We start from the raw sequence: 18,890 nt of genomic DNA, 5'->3' as shown, positions 1-18,890 counted from the left end.
TAGGAAAGGAAAATGGTAGCTGATGTCTACGGGTAACTGCCTAGAGAGGAAAGACCCTGGAAACAGATCTGATGCAGGGTCCTGGTGCTGGCTGACACCTGAGAGGTGAGTTTGAATGTGACCTGAAAAGGAGGAACATTGAATACTACAGCTACAGTAGCAAAAGCACAGTCCAGCTTGGCCCTAGGAAGCAGGATCATATTCTGTCAAAAAACATCCTGAACCACCAATAGGCAGGCATTACCAGTTAGGCAATGAAGAAACACCTGTCAGCACCATCTGGCAGTAAAACACAAAGCCATAGACTGATGAGACTGGGGTTTATCTCTACTTGGGTGGGTAAGGAGGAGTGCCCCTACCCTCCTCCACTTTCAACTGTGCCATCAGAATTCTCGAATACTACTCAGAAGTTGATAACTAGTGTCTGTGATAATATGATAGATAAGGGCATTTATAATCATTTCAAAACTTAAATAAAATTTGACTATCCTTTTACCCTATGTTTGTGAGTAAAAACAATCAAACCTTAAATATTAACTAATGTTAGCCTTAATTTTTGATACTGCTTGGAGATTGTCCAAATATCACATAAGTACCTGTATTACTAGTTTTCAGCAATTTTAAATCCTAAAGATGTCATCTCTTTTGCTTACAAAATATCGTGGATTAACTCATAAACAAATAGCTAGATGATTTGGAATGAAAGTTGTTCAACTTTTAAACCTACCATTTCTTTCATCTTCAAGAGCTGGAAGGCTTCAGAGAGTTAGTAGAAAATAAAGGAACTGCACAGAGAGTCATGCTTTGAAAATTCCAGTCTTCCTTCATAGAAATAAAGACACAAGGGTGTTTAGGCAGATAATACTCAGACGCATTTACTCTAACCCAAAAGCCCTTGTCGTGAGTTAAAGTTTTCCTATTTTCTTATTTAACAATATACTAGCCTGAGAGCAATACAGGGATTCATAGCTTTCTTCTTTAGCCTTTTATCAAAAATTGCACCCCAATTTGATAAGTACTCATATAGATTTTTCTTCTTTGTTCCACAGCAACAGTTCTTGAGTTTGTATCACATGCAAGGTTTCCCACACAATGTTGACCAAGACAGTGTCCCTAACCTAATAGAGGCAGATTATAAACAAGCAAGCCATTAAGTGGGTAAGAAGGAAACATTGAAAGGATTTCTAGAAAGAAAATCAACAGAACACAGTGATGGAGTGGATGGGAAAGCACTTTCTGGAGGAAATTACATTAATACCCTATGCCTGAATGATGAGAAGTCATTCACGCAAAAAATAGAGCAATGAGTACTTTAGGCAGAAAGAGCTGTCAATGCCAAGGCCTGAAAGTGAGAAAATCCTTGATTGTTCAAAGAACTTACTGACAGATCACCAACACACCTTGGACAGAATGAGGGAGAGAAAAGGTGGCAGAGGATGACTTTGGGGGAAAAATGGAAATATTATGCAGCGCCCTATGGGCCATGTTAAGGAGTTCAGACTGTACTCAAAATGCACCAGAAGGTCACTGGAGGGTATTAGGAAGGTAAGTGATAAATCTAGATGTGCTAAAAAGAAAATTATGGCTATACCCATGGATATTCTTAGTATCGTATATTTAGCTGGAACACGAATTTAGCACCTGATAAGGATATGAAAGACATTTCTAAAATGGTAAGTATTACAGAAACGTAAAGCACATTTTTATTTAACGTTATTTTGTACTTTTCCCCCCAAAGCAATGTGGAAATCACTGCATCGGTTCATGATTCTATGAAAATATTTTACAAAGCAAAGCAGATTAAGACATTATGTTGTTTTTCAAGTTTAACCCTAAATCTTTTCCCAGTGTTAATTAGAGAATAACAAGCACATACAAGGTGTTGTTTATCTGTTATTTGCAAGCATTACAATTTGCCAAGACCAGCAACTGTTAAAAGATACAAGCCCTTCTTACCGAGACAGCATGAAGTAAAACTACTACATTGCACCTAACAATATTGTTTAATCAAGCAGCCAGTAAGAGTTTCAGAGGAAACACCTAATTTTAATAAAAACTATAAAGTATAAAGTTAACTATCAGCAGCAAAAAGTGGAAAGTATTCAGGTGAATTCATGTAGTTTCAGTCACATTCTTGCCTCAGAACTAAACGTGCCCATTTGGATTAATACCTTAGAGCCATTAGCATGTGTGAAAACAACAACATTAGGAAAATGTCATAACTGTAGCATTGTTGAAAGATATTTATCAAAGTAGAAAGTCAGAAGGGCCGTTTGTATAAAACACTATTCTCATTTTCATTTTGCATCAGATAAATCAAACACACTATAAGTTAGATCCAAAGATGGGCAGATAACCTTTTTTTTTTAATATTCTCTCAAAAATGATGTAGATATGGCTTACAATGGCTAGCAGGCGTATGTCTGGGACAGACCCCACTTCCCATTCATTTCCACCCTGGTAAGCAGATTCTGAATGTGAATGTGGTCCAACAGAACATCCTGCCTCACTACAGGAGAGCTCGGTGGCTTACATACCTGCGTGTACTCACATGTGTCATTGGCACAGCCAGGGGACCAGGTAGCCAAGCTTTGTGGGTTAGCTGGTGGCTGACGGGCTGGCAAAACTGAGAAGCTGAGAGGGAGTGTGGCCCCACCTGTGTAGACTGGCAATAATTTTTCTCCATGTAGTCTATCAAATTTAAATATGACCTGTGTCCCTTACAACATATTTTCCTAACAATTAAATGAAGCTTCCTAATGTGACTTAATGAAATCAGTCACCTTTAATAAGATAGATGGAGAACGTTGAGTGCAACTTCCCAAACGTGACAAGTCTAACGTGACTAAACCAGGTTAACTGCAGTTCCCAAATCTGGACCCTCATTTTTCACATCTTTTCAAAGTCATTTGGGAGTAGCTCTCGAAAAACATCTGCTTAAAGAAAGTGTATCATACTCACACCCACCTAGAATAAAATTTAACATGAAAACAAAAAGTCTTCATAGATTTACATTTTTCAAACAGATTTTTAACAACCTATTAATAAGTTACATGTTTTTGAGGCACCTGGGTGGCTCAGTCAGTTAAGCGTCCGACTTCAGCTCAGGGCATGATCTCACAGTTCATGAGTTCAAATCCCACATTAGGCTCTCTGCTGTCAGCACAGAGCCTGATTCTGATCCTCTGCCTCCCCCCCCCCCACCACCGCCTCTCCCCGGCTTGTGCTGGCTTTCTCTCTCTCTCTCTCAAAAATAAACATTTTAAAAATCTTTAAAAAATAAAATAAAAATAAATCACTGAGCACAATAAAAAGATGCAACCGGTGAGTTCTCTCATCTGAGACAAGTTCATTGCTAAAATGGACATAAAATTACTGGACCTACAATTCCACTGAGTTGCGAGGGTGGACAGAAACACAAGTAAAAGTTCTTTGCAAACTACAGATTGTTTGCTATTCAGATATTAGTTAGGAGCCTAACCCACTTTTTTATGCAAAGAGAAGGTGATAGATACAAATGGATACATCCATTCATTAGTAATGCAGTTAACCAAGTAAATTGTATTACTGTTGCCTACCACAGAGAACTAGTAGGCACTCCATAAATACACAAATACACACTGAAGATCGCAAAATATCTCTTAAATCTGTGGTTGATCCTTTGATAATTTCCATCATCAAACAAAATATTATGCTACAATGCAATATATAGTAAAACAAAGAGCAACGTTACTAACCTGAATCCACTAACCTCCATCTCTGTCTCTGAAACAATGACTTCTCAAAACCTGATGAGTTATCAAAACCTGGAAGATAGCAAGCAATATGTAGAACCTTCTACCTACACTATAGAAGTATATCCATTGGGGGGCGCTTGGGTGGCTCAGTCGGTTAAACGGCCGACTTCGGCTCAGGTCATGATCTCACGGTTCGTGAGTTCGAGCCCCACATCGGGCTCTGTGCTGACAGCTCAGAGCCCGGAGCCTGTTTCAGATTCTGTGTCTCCCTCTCTCTCTCTGACCCTCCCCCATTCATGCTCTGTCTCTCTCTGTCTCAAAAGTAAATAAACGTTAAAAAAAAAATTAAAAAAAAAAAAGTATATCCATTAGGCACTAAGGAACCACTTTACCATTATGTAAAAATGCTCATAAGAAATTGCTTCTAAACAAGCAATGTAACATTGAACATTTTCAATGGATTTTTAACAAGTACATGCTCTGCTGTAATATGTGTCAAGAAACATTTATAAAGAATAATTTATTCCAGGGGCTCCTGCGTGGCTCAGTCAGTTAAGGATCCGACTTCGGCTCAGGACATGAACACACAGTTCATAGGTTCCAGCCCTGCATCAGGCTCTGTGCTGACAGCTCAGAGCCTGGAGCCTGCTTTGGATTTGGATTCTGTGTCTCCTCTCTCTCTCTCTCTCTCTCTCTCTCTCTCTGCCCCTCCCCTGTTCGTGCTCTCTCTCAAAAATAAACATTTAAAAAAAGAATTAAAAAAAGCATTTATTCCATGAAAGACGAAAAATTGGTCATAAAGAATGATTCTAAAAATGAGAAAAAGGTATTTATTTTTACTGTATTAATGCTTGGAATGGACATCTCCAGATTCAAATTAAAGCACAATAACTGTGCGTGTCTATGAAACATACAAATGATTGAATATATCGAACTTAGTTTTAAGTCAAGGAAAATCAATACATATGGGGATGGATCCTCTAAATGAGTTTTAAGTCAGTTGTAGAAAATTGTGAGTGCATTTCCTATATATATCATGTAAGAAACACTGCTTAGGACCCAGGCCAATTGGAAAAACTACCTAGTGCAGCTGAAAGACTAATAAAATAGCAGTCCTTAGTCTCCCTCTAAAAACCTCTAAGCTCCCTTGATCCCCAAGTTACACAGACGAGGATAATCAAGCTCAAGGAAGTAAAGCACAGAAACTATACATATGCTACTAGAATGTTAATACCTTGATGGCAAACATCACTTATTAATATATTTGCCCATGTTGTCTTATATGTATCTTCAAACATACAGAAAAGTTTAAACAATTTTACAGTAAACACCTTTATACATACCACTAGTTGGTATGTATGGTTAACATTTTACCATGTTTGCTTCATCACATATCTTCATTACATACATTTTTACGGGGCGCCTGGGTGTCTCAGTCGGTTAAGCAGCCGACTTCAGCTCAGGTCATGATCTCGCGGTGAGTTCAAGCCCCGCGTCAGGCTCTGTGCTGACAGCTCAGAGCCTGGAGCCTGTTTCAGATTCTGTGTCTCCCTCTCTCTGACCCTCCCCCGTTCATGCTCTGTCTCTGTCTCAAAAATAAATAAACATTAAAAAAAATTTATATACATTTTTACGCTCTCAATCTCACATTGGTAATGAAAGAAATAAAGCCTGCATCAACTGAGAATTTTCCTCATGTTCAATGTTCTTTATATCCTCTTGAAAACAGAAACAAAACTCATCCTAAATATTTAGGATTTAGAAAATACTTTTTTATTTAAAATGTACCATGAGCTAAGGATAACTCTGTATTTATCAATATGTCATGGCCAGAAAATATTTTGGTTTATCAAACTTGTCATCCTAAGAAAATTAAAGCCTTTGAACTCACAGACATCTTTTCTGACTGGCTCTAGGGTTGAACTCTAGTCACACGTAGTTAACCTGATATCCATACTTTCAGATGAAATTCCCTCGGTACCAACTATCCTCAGACTCTCTCCAGAACACAGGCAAACTAAGCCTTGGACTCACATGAACTACTAACACCAAGTTTAATATAAGTCAAGAAACAATGCTCAGATCCACCACCCACCTTAAGCTCTAGTGCATAATCCAGGATTGGTTGGTTCCACTTCGGTGTTTTTGGGAGCAGGGAGGGAGAGTTTGTTCCCACTCCCTAATAAAGAAGCCCTTCACATTTTTGGGAAGCCTAATGTTATAAGTGCTTAAATTGTTAAACACAGATGGTAGAGAGAAGTCTAAAATGAGTTGCTGTGATTACAACTAACCAGGAAGTCATTCAGGACCAGCATTTCCGGACTTCATAGGAAGTCAAGTGATGAGAAGGGAGGAACACTTGTGCCCATTAACTCACATTCTGGCCTATGCGCACAGGAAAATAAACCATGCCCAACTCTTTAGTTCACCCCAAAGCTACCAATTATTGAGTGTTTTGTAGGTACAAGGCATTGCTCCAAATGCTTTATATATAATTGTTTTAAATATTCTCATTTTATAAAATAACACAAATGAGAAAACTAGGAGAGGACAGAGTTGAGTAATTTCAGTAAGTGCCAGAAATCAAATTCAGGCATCTTATTCTAGATCCTTTGCTTTTCACTGTTTACTACACTACTTTTTACTAGATCCTCCCAAAGACGTTGCTAGCCTGATGGGTGAGGTCACGAGTGAAATACTGGGCCAAGTTTTATTATTGGGCAGTGCTTCTTTCTACTAAAGGTAAGATCATGGGCATCATCACTTCTTTTTTTCCACCGTATTGCTCATCTGTGATAAACCCCCCCTACACAATCCTCCTCTTTGGGTAGGTTCTCTGTCCATCTTCATCCACACAACTAACATAGTTAGTATTTTCAGGTCAGCTCACTGGAGCAGTGATCCAAGTTTTGAGGGTAGTAGGAAACCCACATTTGGCTTCAGGAACCGAAGCACCATAGCATCTAAGAGAAGATCTACTTTTAGGAGAGTTTGGGAGCATTTACATGCATGCTCTTTTCATAAAGCTAGTTCTTTGTTCCCACTTAGACATTGTTTTGTGTATATTTAGTTTCCCCAGCAAGGAACCCTAAAGGAAAAGAGGAGTGAATAGGAAGATTTCATATAAAAACCCACGCCAAACAATAGATTCAGTAAATGTCTCATAATTGTGTTTTGGTTTTTAGTGAATAGGTCGAAGAAGGCAAGAGATGGGGAAAGGAGCTCACAGCTCCTTCAACAACTTCTTAGGACAATTTGTGCTGCAGAGGCCATTGACAGTGGGGTGGCAGTGGGAGGTGGCAGCAGCTGTCCTGTGAGTGGGTCATCTGTTAATTGAGTGTTTATAAGTCAGGGCCAGCCATATTGTACAAGTGAGGGCCAACACACCACCATTATCTGGGTGTGCACTTAGGATATCCAAAAATAAAATAGGAATAAATAAACGAGATAGAAGAATTCCTGAAAAATTTAAATTCCAAATAACTGTGTTAACTTAGAGTCCAACACTAGCTGATGGAAACAAATACACCGTATTGGTTCCAGAACCCCAGATACAGAATGTCTTAGTTTAGGCTTCTGCCAGAGTAGAACCTGAAAGAATGATTCAAGTGCAAGTAGTTAACTTAGCTGATGATGCCAGGAAATACTGGGAGAGAAGTTGGGAAGGGAGATAGGAACCAGAACACAGAAAATAAAGGACATCTTACTCCAACAGTGGGTAACTAAAGCTTAATCAAATAATCCAGTGAAGAAATGGGCAAAAAACATGAATAGACACTTCTCTAAAGAAGACATCCGGATGGCCAACAGGCACATGAAAAGATGTTCAACGTCGCTCCTCATCAGGGAAATACAAATCAAAACCACACTCAGATATCACCTCACGCCAGTCAGAGTGGCCAAAATGAACAAATCAGGAGACTATAGATGCTGGAGAGGATGTGGAGAAACGGGAACCCTCTTGCACTGTTGGTGGGAATGCAAACTGGTGCAGCTGCTCTGGAAAACAGTGTGGAGGTTCCTCAAAAAATTAAAAATAGACCTACCCTATGACCCAGCAATAGCACTGCTAGGAATTTACCCAAGGGATACAGGAGTACTGATGCATAGGGGCACTTGTACCCCAATGTTTATAGCAGCACTCTCAACGATAGCCAAATTATGGAAAGAGCCTAAATGTCCATCAACTGATGAATGGATAAAGAAATTGTGGTTTATATACACAAAGGAGTACTACGTGGCAATGAGAAAGAATGAAATCTGGCCCTTTGTAGCAACGTGGATGGAACTGGAGAGTGTTATGCTAAATGAAATAAGCCATAGAGAGAAAGACAGATACCATGTTTTCACCCTTATGTGGATCCTGAGAAACTTAACAGGAACCCATGGGGGAGGGGAAGGAAAAAAAAAAGAGAGAGGTTAGAGTGGGAGAGAGCCAAAGCATAAGAGACTCTTAAAAACTGAGAACAAACTGAGGGCTGATGGGGGTGGGAGGGAGGGGAGGGTAGGTGATGGGGATTGAAGAGGGCATCTTTTGGGATGATCACTGGGTGTTGTATGGAAACCAATTTGACAATAAATTTCATATATTAAAAAAAAAAGAAAGAAAAATGAGATACCAAAAAAAAGAAAGAAAAAAGAAATCTTGCCATTTGCAACTACGTGGATGGAACTAGAGGGTATTATGCTAAGCGAAATTAGTTAGAGAAAGACAAATATCATGTGACTTCACTCATATGAGAACTTCAAGATAGAAAACAGATGAACATAAGGGAAGCAATAAGAACATAAAACCAGGGAGGGGGACAAAACAGAAGAGACTCATAAATCTGGAGAACAAACAGAGGGTTACGGGAGGGGAGAGGGGATGGGCTAAATGGGTAAGGGGCACTAAGGAATTTACTCTTGAAATTGTTGTGTCACTATATGCTCACTAACTTGGATGCAAATTAACAATAAATAAACACAATATATTAAAAAAAAAAAAAAGCTTAGTCCCATTGAGAAGCTCTCAGGCATGATCTCTAGGGCAGTGCTTCTCCAATACTGCTGTGCATTAATGAACCACCTGGATATCTTGTTCAAATGCACATTCTGATTCAGTAATTCTGGTGTGGGGCCTGAGACTCTGCATTTCTTATACATTTCTGATTAGAATACTGTTACTGTTCCTCAGAACATACTTCGAAGACTTGATGATTTTCTGCTTATTTCTCATAAAAGTTGCCCAACTTTGCATATAAAACTGACAGAATTTCTTATGTCCGGTGCTTTTAGAACATATCATCAAATCTGCTTTGCTTCATGTAACTCTTGTCCCAGGCATTTGTGTATTCACTGAATATCATGTCTGGGAGACATCTGGTCAGTCCCCATGTAGGAAAAAAACAAAAAATGCTGCCACCCTGTCCTCGTGTTATTAAATCAGATGGCTCTGCTCACCAGCAAGTAGCCTGCTGTACAAGACACAAACCAGACAAGTCATTGCACTCCCCGTATCATCCCACTCCTAGCTCATGGCATCCCACTCTGACTCTTCTCTGCTTACACATGTTCTTGCTTCCCACTCCATTCTGGTGCCAACATGTACTCTGATTTCATGATTAATCTCAAATCTTTGACCCATGGAAATGAGCAAGTCTTCCCCCCCCCCCGTCCCCGATTTTGATGTTCAGCGCTTTTTAATGGTATTTTTATGTGCATTTATAGGTTTTTTTGTCCATGTGGCTACCTCAGGGTAAGCTTTGTAGAATTCTCAGTCTACCCTTTTATAATTACCTGGAACCTCGAAGGAGGCAAGTGGACACAGGTGAACTATTGGTTTAGAATGATTGTGCTATGAGGTGCTTGGGGGGCTCAGTCTGTTAAGAGTCAGACTTCAACTCAGGACATGATCTCACACTTCATGAGTTCGAGCCCCGCGTCGGGCTCTGTGCTGACAGCTCAGAGCCTGGGGCCTGCTTCAGATTCTGTGCCTCCCCCTCTCTCTGCCCCTCTCCCACTCACGCTCTGTCTCTGTCTCTCAAAAATGAACAAACATGGGGCGCCTGAGTGGCTCAGTCAGTTAAGTGTCTGACTTCAGCTCAGGTCATGATCTCGCGGTCCGTGAGTTTGAGCCCTACGTCAGGCTCTGTGCTGACAGCACAGAGCCTGGAGCCTGTTTCAGATTCTGTGTCTCCCTCTCTCTGACCCTCCCCTGTTCATGCTCTGTCTCTCCCTGTCTCAAAAATAAATAAAAAAAACGTTTAAAATGTTGGGGCGCCTGGGTGGCGCAGTCGGTTAAGCGTCCGACTTCAGCCAGGTCACGATCTCGCGGTCTGTGAGTTCGAGCCCCGCGTCGGGCTCTGGGCTGATGGCTCAGAGCCTGGAGCCTGTTTCCGATTCTGTGTCTCCCTCTCTCTCTGCCCCTCCCCCGTTCATGCTCTGTCTCTCTCTGTCCCAAAAATAAATAAAAACGTTGAAAAAAAAAAAAAAAAGTTTAAAAAATTTTTTTAAATAAATAAATAAACGTTAAAAAAATTTAAAAATCAACAAACATTAAAAACTTTAAAAAAATAAAATTAAATTAAAAAATAAAATGACTGTGCTATGTTCAAAAGTATTTATTCATGTGGTCAAATGGAGGAAAGTCTCAATCCTTTTAGGAACATAATTTTAAAGAGACACTGACAATGATACGATTGGCCATTCAAAACAGGCCACACAATATTATAATGTCTGCTTTAAAAAGTTGTATGTGTATGTATACACACACACTAGATATAAACACATAAAAATATAATAATATATGTATTGAAAGGTAAGAGCAAGTCAGTCTATTGATGTATTCCAAGTTTTTTGTATTGCATGTGGTCACATTTTTCCAATATATTTTAGATGAAAAAATTAGTTTCAGTCATTCCTTTATGGAATGATAAAAGCCAGAATTCACATGTTAATACCAAAACAGAAAAAAGTATTTAAGAATAAACAGGAATTAAAACTTACTAAACTTTATATCTTAGTAATCATTATTATCATTGAGAACATAATTAATGACAAGTAATAACCAAACAACAACTAACATGTAATTTTGCCTTCAAAATGCTCAAAATGTGTATCACACCACTCAAGTATCATTCATCCATCTTGGGCCTGTTGTATCTGTTTATTCTTATGAAGATTATGCAGTCATTACACCTGTTGACATCTAAAATTCACCAATCAGGAAACAGAACATGGTCTAGTTTAGAACCAAGGAGTAGAACCATTAAGCATGGTATACAATATTCACTTTTATCTATTACCAATTCTTCCTGTTAGCACAAATACTGTTTACACTGAAAACGTATGTGGTCAGGACCAAAAAGGCAAGTGGCCATATAAACTTTCAGAAGAGGTCTATTTGAGGACCACCTATGCTATGATAGAAGAAGCTTTAAAAGAAGTTTTATCCATGTTCACATCTGAGAGAGAAGTTTCTAGAATCACTGCTCAGCAGAAAAAGAGCCCACCTTATCTAATTCATTCTTAGAGAACTCCAGGTAAAGTGGCTAGGAGACAGCTGTTTGCAGCAGCTTTTTTAAGACACACAACAGGGGCAGAAATTAGGGGCAGGATCGCAGAATGCCACAATTCCAGTACTAGTTTCTTTGTGAACGTGGCCTTCATATTTGTGTCTCCACATGGATTCCAGATTTATATAATATCATTGCCGAATACCTGCTCAATGAATTTCAAAAATTAAAAATTTGGCTAATCAGCAACCAGATGACTCATCAATTTTGTTGAAACCCACAGATAATCGATTCACATTAGCATTCATGCTTCACATTGGATAATTAATAAATGATGTGACTTTGTTTCAGAAACCTCGTGCTCCCTTACGGACCTTTTAACATATCTCAGACATACTAACAAAAAAGAAGTCAGGCAGATTTATAAAAATAAAGCACCATGTAATGAGTCCATCCTTCAAGAAGATCAAAGAATGAATGAAATGCCTAGATCTATTCTAAGCCTTCTCTAGTGACTTATCTTCACATTTTCTCTTAAGAACACAGATTTTTAATCAGCTTCCAACATCAACAATTTCAAGTAGTTCTCAACACCTGTGAGGATAATCCCAATCAGCACACTAAAAGAAAAATAGTAAATGAAAAATTAGGCTACATTTAAACTGATAAATTATTTTTGCTCTATAAAGCACTGGTAATCATTATGAGCAAGGTTTTCAGTAAAATTATTGGAGTAGCCTAACATAGTTGTCTGCAGTTATGAACCTGGACCACACTTTTCGGTTTGATGTCAACTGAAAAACAAACAAAACTAGTCTATGGGAAGAGACACTAATGAAGCCCTCAATGGCACTTGCAGATGATGCTTTTTCTAACCCCTATCTAAACTTGATTTTAAGTCCACATCACTGGAGTTGCCCTTAAAATAGCAAGCTTTGTCCATATCAGCATCCCCTTTTCTATTAATTAATACAATCATTTCTCTCATTTTACATGACTTTCCACATCTCAGACTCCCATTCACTACACTCGATTGTGTTACTTTTGAAATAATTGCCATCTCTTAAGAAGACATGATGTGTTAGAATTTATCTCGAGCTTTTTGCAAGGCACTGTGAAAATAATGCTGACTAATATGTAAAAGATATGATTTTAGGCAGTAAAATCATATGACATCAATCTTAGACATTTCCATAAATGTAAATATCTCTGCATATATTCAGTAATACTCTTCATCCCTTTCTGCTTCAGAGAACAGAAAAACAAAGTTATTCCAACAGGTCACTAAATATTTATTGCATTTCATTGCCATAATTTCAAAATGTGTGTCCCTGTTACCCTTTTCAGCACAACCTAGCAAACTGTTGACTATGACAAATGCTTTGTTTTAATACACAAAATATTCATGGACCAATAAAGCAGTGTCCCAGGGCTGTCTGAACTGCAAACTGCTGCAGTTGAGTGACAGTAAAACCTACTGAGCTCTGCTTTTCAGTTCAAGTTCACAATTAATTAAATAGAAGTGACGTTTGTACCTATTGGGCTTTCACTGTTCCAGGGGCTTCTGCAGAAAGAATCCCACAAAGCAATAAAATTAGTGGAAAGCAATATCCCGAACTCACTGGCACAAGGAGCAAACATGGGTCAAAAGGTCAAGTTTTCAAAAATAAAACACCTCATTATAGGCATTCAGGAGCTTTGAGATGCCAGGATCATTTTCCCATCTGGGACATTCCAAAAAGAGAATGCCAAGTGCAGGATAATGGGCCAACGCTGACCATTCCACTGATAAAAATCACAGGAATAAAAAAGAGAATTGAATTCCACCTACCCCTACACTAATCCAGGTTGAGTTGAGATTCTTAGAAGTATTCTCAGCTCCTATAAGATCCACATCTCTGGTTTATTATAATGAAGAGTTCTTCAGATAGGACTTGTAGATATGATACCTTTTAACTTTATCTGTTTTCCAGATTTAGTCAGGTGATGGGGCATTATTTTAAAGAAGCCTAAGGAGTCACACACATTTTGAAAGCTTTAATTTTGAATAATGGTATATATATTATTTTATTTTATTTATATTTTTGTATATTTTATATACATATATATTGTATATATATTTTTGAGGAACTTGTCATTAATTTTACAGGACCAAATTTCTTAAGGAGAGACGGAAAAGGTAAAACCACCTTTCATCTTTATAGAAAGACACTTTCTTCATGAACTGGAAAGGACCAAGCATGCTCCTGGTATAGTAAGCACTCCATAAATTACCTCTTCCCTGACATTCCCTACTCACCAGAGTCGCACACATACAAACTCATGTGCCCAGTATCCTAACGGTTTCTATTTGGAAGTAGAGCACACTAAGTACAAATTCATACATTTTAAATCAAGAACAAAAGCTAATGGGGTGCCTGGGTAGCTCAGTGGGTTAAGTGGCTGACTCTTGATTTCAGCTCAGTTCAGGATCTCGCAGTTCATGAGATCAAGTCCCACATTGGGTTCTGCACTCACAGCATGGAGCCTGCTTGGGATTCTCTCTCCCCCTTTCTGTCCTCCCCCAAAATAAATAAAGAAAAAAAAAAGAACAAAAATCTAACGAGTTATTTGTAGACTGAACAAAAAAATCAGCGGGGCAGTGTTCAAAATAGGAGCCTATATTGAAGTCAGTTCCATGCGTCTTGCTTTAAATATCTACCGCAGGCCACAAACACTGTGAGAAGAACACATTTTTTCAGTAGTATCAAAAAGATGCTTCACCTCTGGATTAAGTCACGAGTTGGAATAAATGTATTTTATTTCACTGTTGTGAAACGCTGTGCCTGTTAAATTAATTCATCACAAAGGACTACAAACACTCGAAGTAATTGCATGAATGATTTTATAATCTCTGTTGGCAATTGTGTGGTGGCAGGGCTGTGCCCAGAGTTTAGTCTACGAAGATTTATGATGTTACGTTTCATTTTTCTCCTCAATGTAAACTCAAAAAACTGTCATTGAGACTAGGGATTCCTGCTGACACTTCAATCTGAATCTTAAGTCCTTATCAATTAATCGATCAACATCTGAATTTCTAGCTGACTCAGTGTGAATGCTCACACAAATCGGACACCCAGGAAATCATTAGTATCCCATTTTCTGTCTTGATAATGCTCACTGAAAATGTTCATGCCTCCTCCCATCTCCCTACCGACTAGAAGGCTACAGTTGAATGGGGATCCTCTTGTCCCACACTACCACACTGGTCTTTTTAATTTTCCCACAGAGCCATGGCTCTCCATAGTTTGCCTAAACTCTATTACTATTATTTATGAGCTGAACAGTCCTTTGTGAACTGGCCTGGGAAACTAAGCCTCATTAGAGACCATTGTTTAAAGTTTCATACAAGGAATTTTCAGAATTACTTGAAGAATTCATTCCATTCTTCAGCTTGCAATCCCTTCTGTGTTTGCAGAAAGAATCTCTTATTCAGGAAAGAAAATGATAGCACCTGCAGGGGTGCTTTTCTTTCCCGCCAGAAAAGCAGGACTTCCTCCAAAAGTCAGATTTCTGTATTATTAACCGCTTACCTATTACTTGCTTCCCTCTTAACCAATCTAATACAGTAAGCAAATTACCCATCATAGTTAAGGACATTAAAAAAAAATGTAGATAGAGGGGCGCCTGGGTGGCTCAGTCAACTGAGCGTCCGACTTCGGCTCAGTTCATGATCTCACAGTTCCTGAGTTCGAGCTCCGCGTTGGGCTCTGTGCCCACAGCTCAGAGCACCTGGAGCCTGCGTATGCCGTGCCTCCCTCTTTCTCTGCCCCTCTCCCGCTTGCACTCTCTGCAAACGTTGAAAAAAAATTTTAACGTTGAAAAAAATTTTTAAATAAATAAAAATTATAGATAGAGAAAATGATAAAACAGCCCCTCCGTAGTTAAGAAATTTCAGAGCGTGGTTTAGATGGAAACTAATCTTGCCATCTATTTGGAATAACACCCTTAGTATCAGCGGAAGAAAAAAATGCTGACCAATTGAAACACCAACAACATTCCTGGTAACACACTTATTTGTGCAGAAATTTATATCCACATTGAAGTCGAAATTGACTCTAGGCATCTTGGATTTTATGCTACTTAGTATTTCCAAGACTTACTTATACTGCAGGTAAACCCAATGAAAGAACCAGTTGGGCATAAATAATCCATCCATTTCTGCCCGGATTGATGCACAGCAATCACTGTAGCCCCTCTTCTGGTGGCACTCGTCAAAACGTCAGAACAAATTAACAAGCTATTGTCTACATGGCCTCTTCGAAACTTCCTACCTCCAAAACTGCAAAAGAGCTAGTTGTCTCCTGGGAGTACAAAAGGACTAGTCAACAAATTTCTAAGACAGATGTAAACACAAACTTTAATCATGCCCTTAGATCCAGGTGTAACTAAAAATATCCTTTCTATTATCTCATTATTCCTTGATTTTGTGACTTAGCCACTGGGTCCCCACACACCTCTCCTATACTAATGGAATCAATGAAAGCACCACAAAAGATAATATATTTTATTAAGAGTGGGATTTCTCTCCTGGTACCATCTTTGACCCTTCTAGTAAGTACTCTCTGGATGATTCTCACCATAGCACAGCAGTTTAGCAGGTAAGAATTTCTAAGAAGGTAGAAAAATGAGGCTTAAGTGCAAACCTCAGCATTGAATTCCCAGCTTCTCACCCAGAACCTCTCTAACCCCATTTAAAAATAAATACTAGCACAGCACTATTTTGATATTTTCCATTAGTTCCTTTGATATCACACATGAAGAGTCACACCAAAGCTCACAGCTTCCTCATGACTCTCTTTCCAGGCCGGCTGTAAAAATGAGAAGGCTTAAGTTGATGTGCCCCAAGGACATGAAATCGGAGAATTTCAAATGCCAACTACACCTTCTATTGGCAGCAAGGCAGGTGTTCTCTTTTAGGAGCGCTCTAACTTGCTCCATTACTCTAGCAATGCCCCATGACTCATACCTAATCCTGGATCTCAGAAAACTGTTCCACGAGGTCAGGCCAGCAGGTCACTAGAACACAGTCAAGAGTGAGAGAACACCACAGAATCCTTTGCCAACCTATTGGATGGATGAATTCAGAAGATTTCAGAAACAAAACCACCAACTGGTAATGAGATCCAGACCCAAAGCTATACATGGCTATATGGAGGGATTTATTTCCATGAAATAGTATGTTATTTTATCTCCTAAACCACATTCATTTGCAATTCAGAAAATTCTCGCTAAGCATAAACAAAAAGGACCAAGCAAAAAGAAATGTATTGCATTACCTTCTTCTGATCTTCTAGCTTGTGACTCACTGGATTCTTCCCATGTCTGCTCATCTCTGAAGAGACATCCATCACAGTGGGTTCTTGCTTTTCAAAATGGAATCTCTTCAAATAGGCAGCAACCTAATCCAAGATGCAATCACCAGGAAAACACCGGCATGCCACATTTCCCATCACACACTGTCTCCGAACTTCCTCAACTCCAAGGAGTGATTAAAAAGTCCATTTATTGAATGGAAAAGATGAATTTTGCAATGTACTCCCAGGACTTTCCAAATCAGCATATCGTTTTTAAATGTTGATGTCTCAAAAAGCAAAATATTCATCCAGGAATTTTAACTCCAACTGCTATCTTTTTCTTTCTTCACAGTTTTCCATTTTAATAAATAATTACACAGTTCCCCTTAACCTGTGATTAAAAAAAAAGTACACAGTTAATTCTCACCCCCGTCATTTACAGTATAATTAATGAAAAATTACCTAAAATGTGCAATTTAGAAAAACAATGTAGGCATGGATTATATTTCACATAAAAGCAATAGCTGGTGAAAGGCATTATTCTTTACCCCTCTGGCCTTTAAAATACCAATTACAACCTGACTCAAAGCAGAATATTAAAAGTAGGGATTCACAGCACATCAAAGCTAAAAGTCAATAGGGAATACATATACACTCATCAAACATGCGTATATGCTCCATGGATCCACTCATTAATTTCAGTATTCACAGAACTAAAGAATTTAAAACGAGCCCAATATACTTAGACATGATGTTAGACTGACAGTTCTCATAAATAACTTAAATTTCAAAATGAATTTATAAAGTTGTTATTATTACTCTATTTTAAGATGAGGAGACTGAGATGGTAAGCAAATTTTTTAAGTCTAGTAAGTAGTAACAGGACTAGAATTAGAATTCAGATAACTTTGAACCCAAACCCATTCTTTTTTTTAATTTTTTAAGTTTTTTATTTTAGAGAGCAAGAGAGAGCATGTGAGTGGGGGCAGAGGAAGACAGAGAGAGAGAGAGACAGAGACAGAGACAGAGACAGAATCTTAAGCAGGCTCCACACTCAGCAGGGAGTTCAACTTGGGGCTCAATCCCACGACCCTGGGATCATGACCTGGGCTGAAATCAAGAGTCAGACACTCAACCGACTGAGCCAGCCAGATGTCCCACAAAACCCATTCTTTGTCCTAGACATAGATGTCTCAATTCATATTATATATTTTGTCCACAAGCATACCATAAATTAGTTTGTCAGGTGCCTTGCTGAATTATGAATGCACAATTTTCTCCTTTAAAAAGTCATATAAGCCAGTGGTTTCCAAACCCTGCTAGAAAATGAAATAATCTGGAAATAATCTTAATTACACAGATTTATTGGGTCCACCCAACATGACTAATGTAGAAGCTATAAAGGAGTGCTTGGAAATGTACATTTTTTTATTCATTTCCTTGAAACACTCCTGATGTAGGAAACCACTGAGGAATTGAGACCTCCCACTACTGTAGGGCTTCCCAAACTTGTCTCCATTTTGGAGTCATAGGGAAGCTTCAAAAATTACTGATTCTTATGTCCCATCCCCAAAGACTCTTATTTAGTCTGTATATGGCCTGAGTCTTCAAACCACTGCCCTAATGTATAAAATCCCTTAACATAATTGACCAACCACTGCCCAAGTACATTACACAAGAGAAAACAGTTATCTTGGGAGGCAGTTCCTTCCATATGGAAGCAGTCTTTAAATTTCTGGCCTTGAAATAAGTCTTCCTAATTTGGAGATCAATTCTGCATTCCTAAATACTTCTGTGTATTTGTGGTTATTTATATCCTTGTAGTCATCAATGTACACAAAACATTTTTAATTTCCCCTTGTATCTGACAAGTCTTCAAGTAGCACCTTAGCCAGGTTAACCATCCCTACACCTTCACCAATTCCCCATCACCCTGGTTATTTACTTAAGAGGTTCACTTTTTACATGACTCATTAACTACACTATCAAGAGCTGAGCACCAGGGTTCGGCATGATGTATTCCTTTGAAGAACCTCACTGCCAGGTCCCACAAAACATGCCAGGCCAAGCATAAAATAAATGATAAACTAAATAGATACTGTCTGAAAAATCAGCTCCTGACTGCCTTTTGTACCTTTCCATACAGTCTCCTGTCTAGCCATTATTTCCCCAAGTCTTGTTCCTTCCTCAAGTCCTCTGATGTGCTGCAGAGGTACACCTAGTTTATGTACTAATGGGAATGTTACCAGCAAAGAAAACAGCATGGGCCAAGGCTGGGACATGAGAGAACACATGGCCCATATGAGCTCAGAGTAATTCGA

General features: G+C 38.8%; 1 protein-coding gene across 2 annotated transcripts in view; it reads right to left on the bottom strand.

Moving 5' to 3' along the window:
* Positions 1–16,948, bottom strand: part of NAV3 (neuron navigator 3) — a 596,222-nt gene extending 579,274 nt beyond the window's left edge. For both annotated transcript variants that reach the window (XM_030323286.1, XM_030323287.1), the window contains exon 1: positions 16,552–16,948. In XM_030323286.1, the coding sequence (XP_030179146.1) occupies positions 16,552–16,623 (72 nt within the window). In that variant the 5' untranslated portion in view covers positions 16,624–16,948. The remainder of the gene's footprint in view (positions 1–16,551) is intronic.
* Positions 16,949–18,890: the final 1,942 nt, after the last annotated feature.

Source organism: Lynx canadensis, chromosome B4 (assembly GCF_007474595.2).
Source record: "Lynx canadensis isolate LIC74 chromosome B4, mLynCan4.pri.v2, whole genome shotgun sequence".
In the NCBI taxonomy this organism is placed as follows: domain Eukaryota; kingdom Metazoa; phylum Chordata; class Mammalia; order Carnivora; family Felidae; genus Lynx; species Lynx canadensis.
The sequence above is the reverse complement of the archived record's forward strand: the minus strand, read 5'-3'. Positions and strand labels throughout refer to the sequence as shown.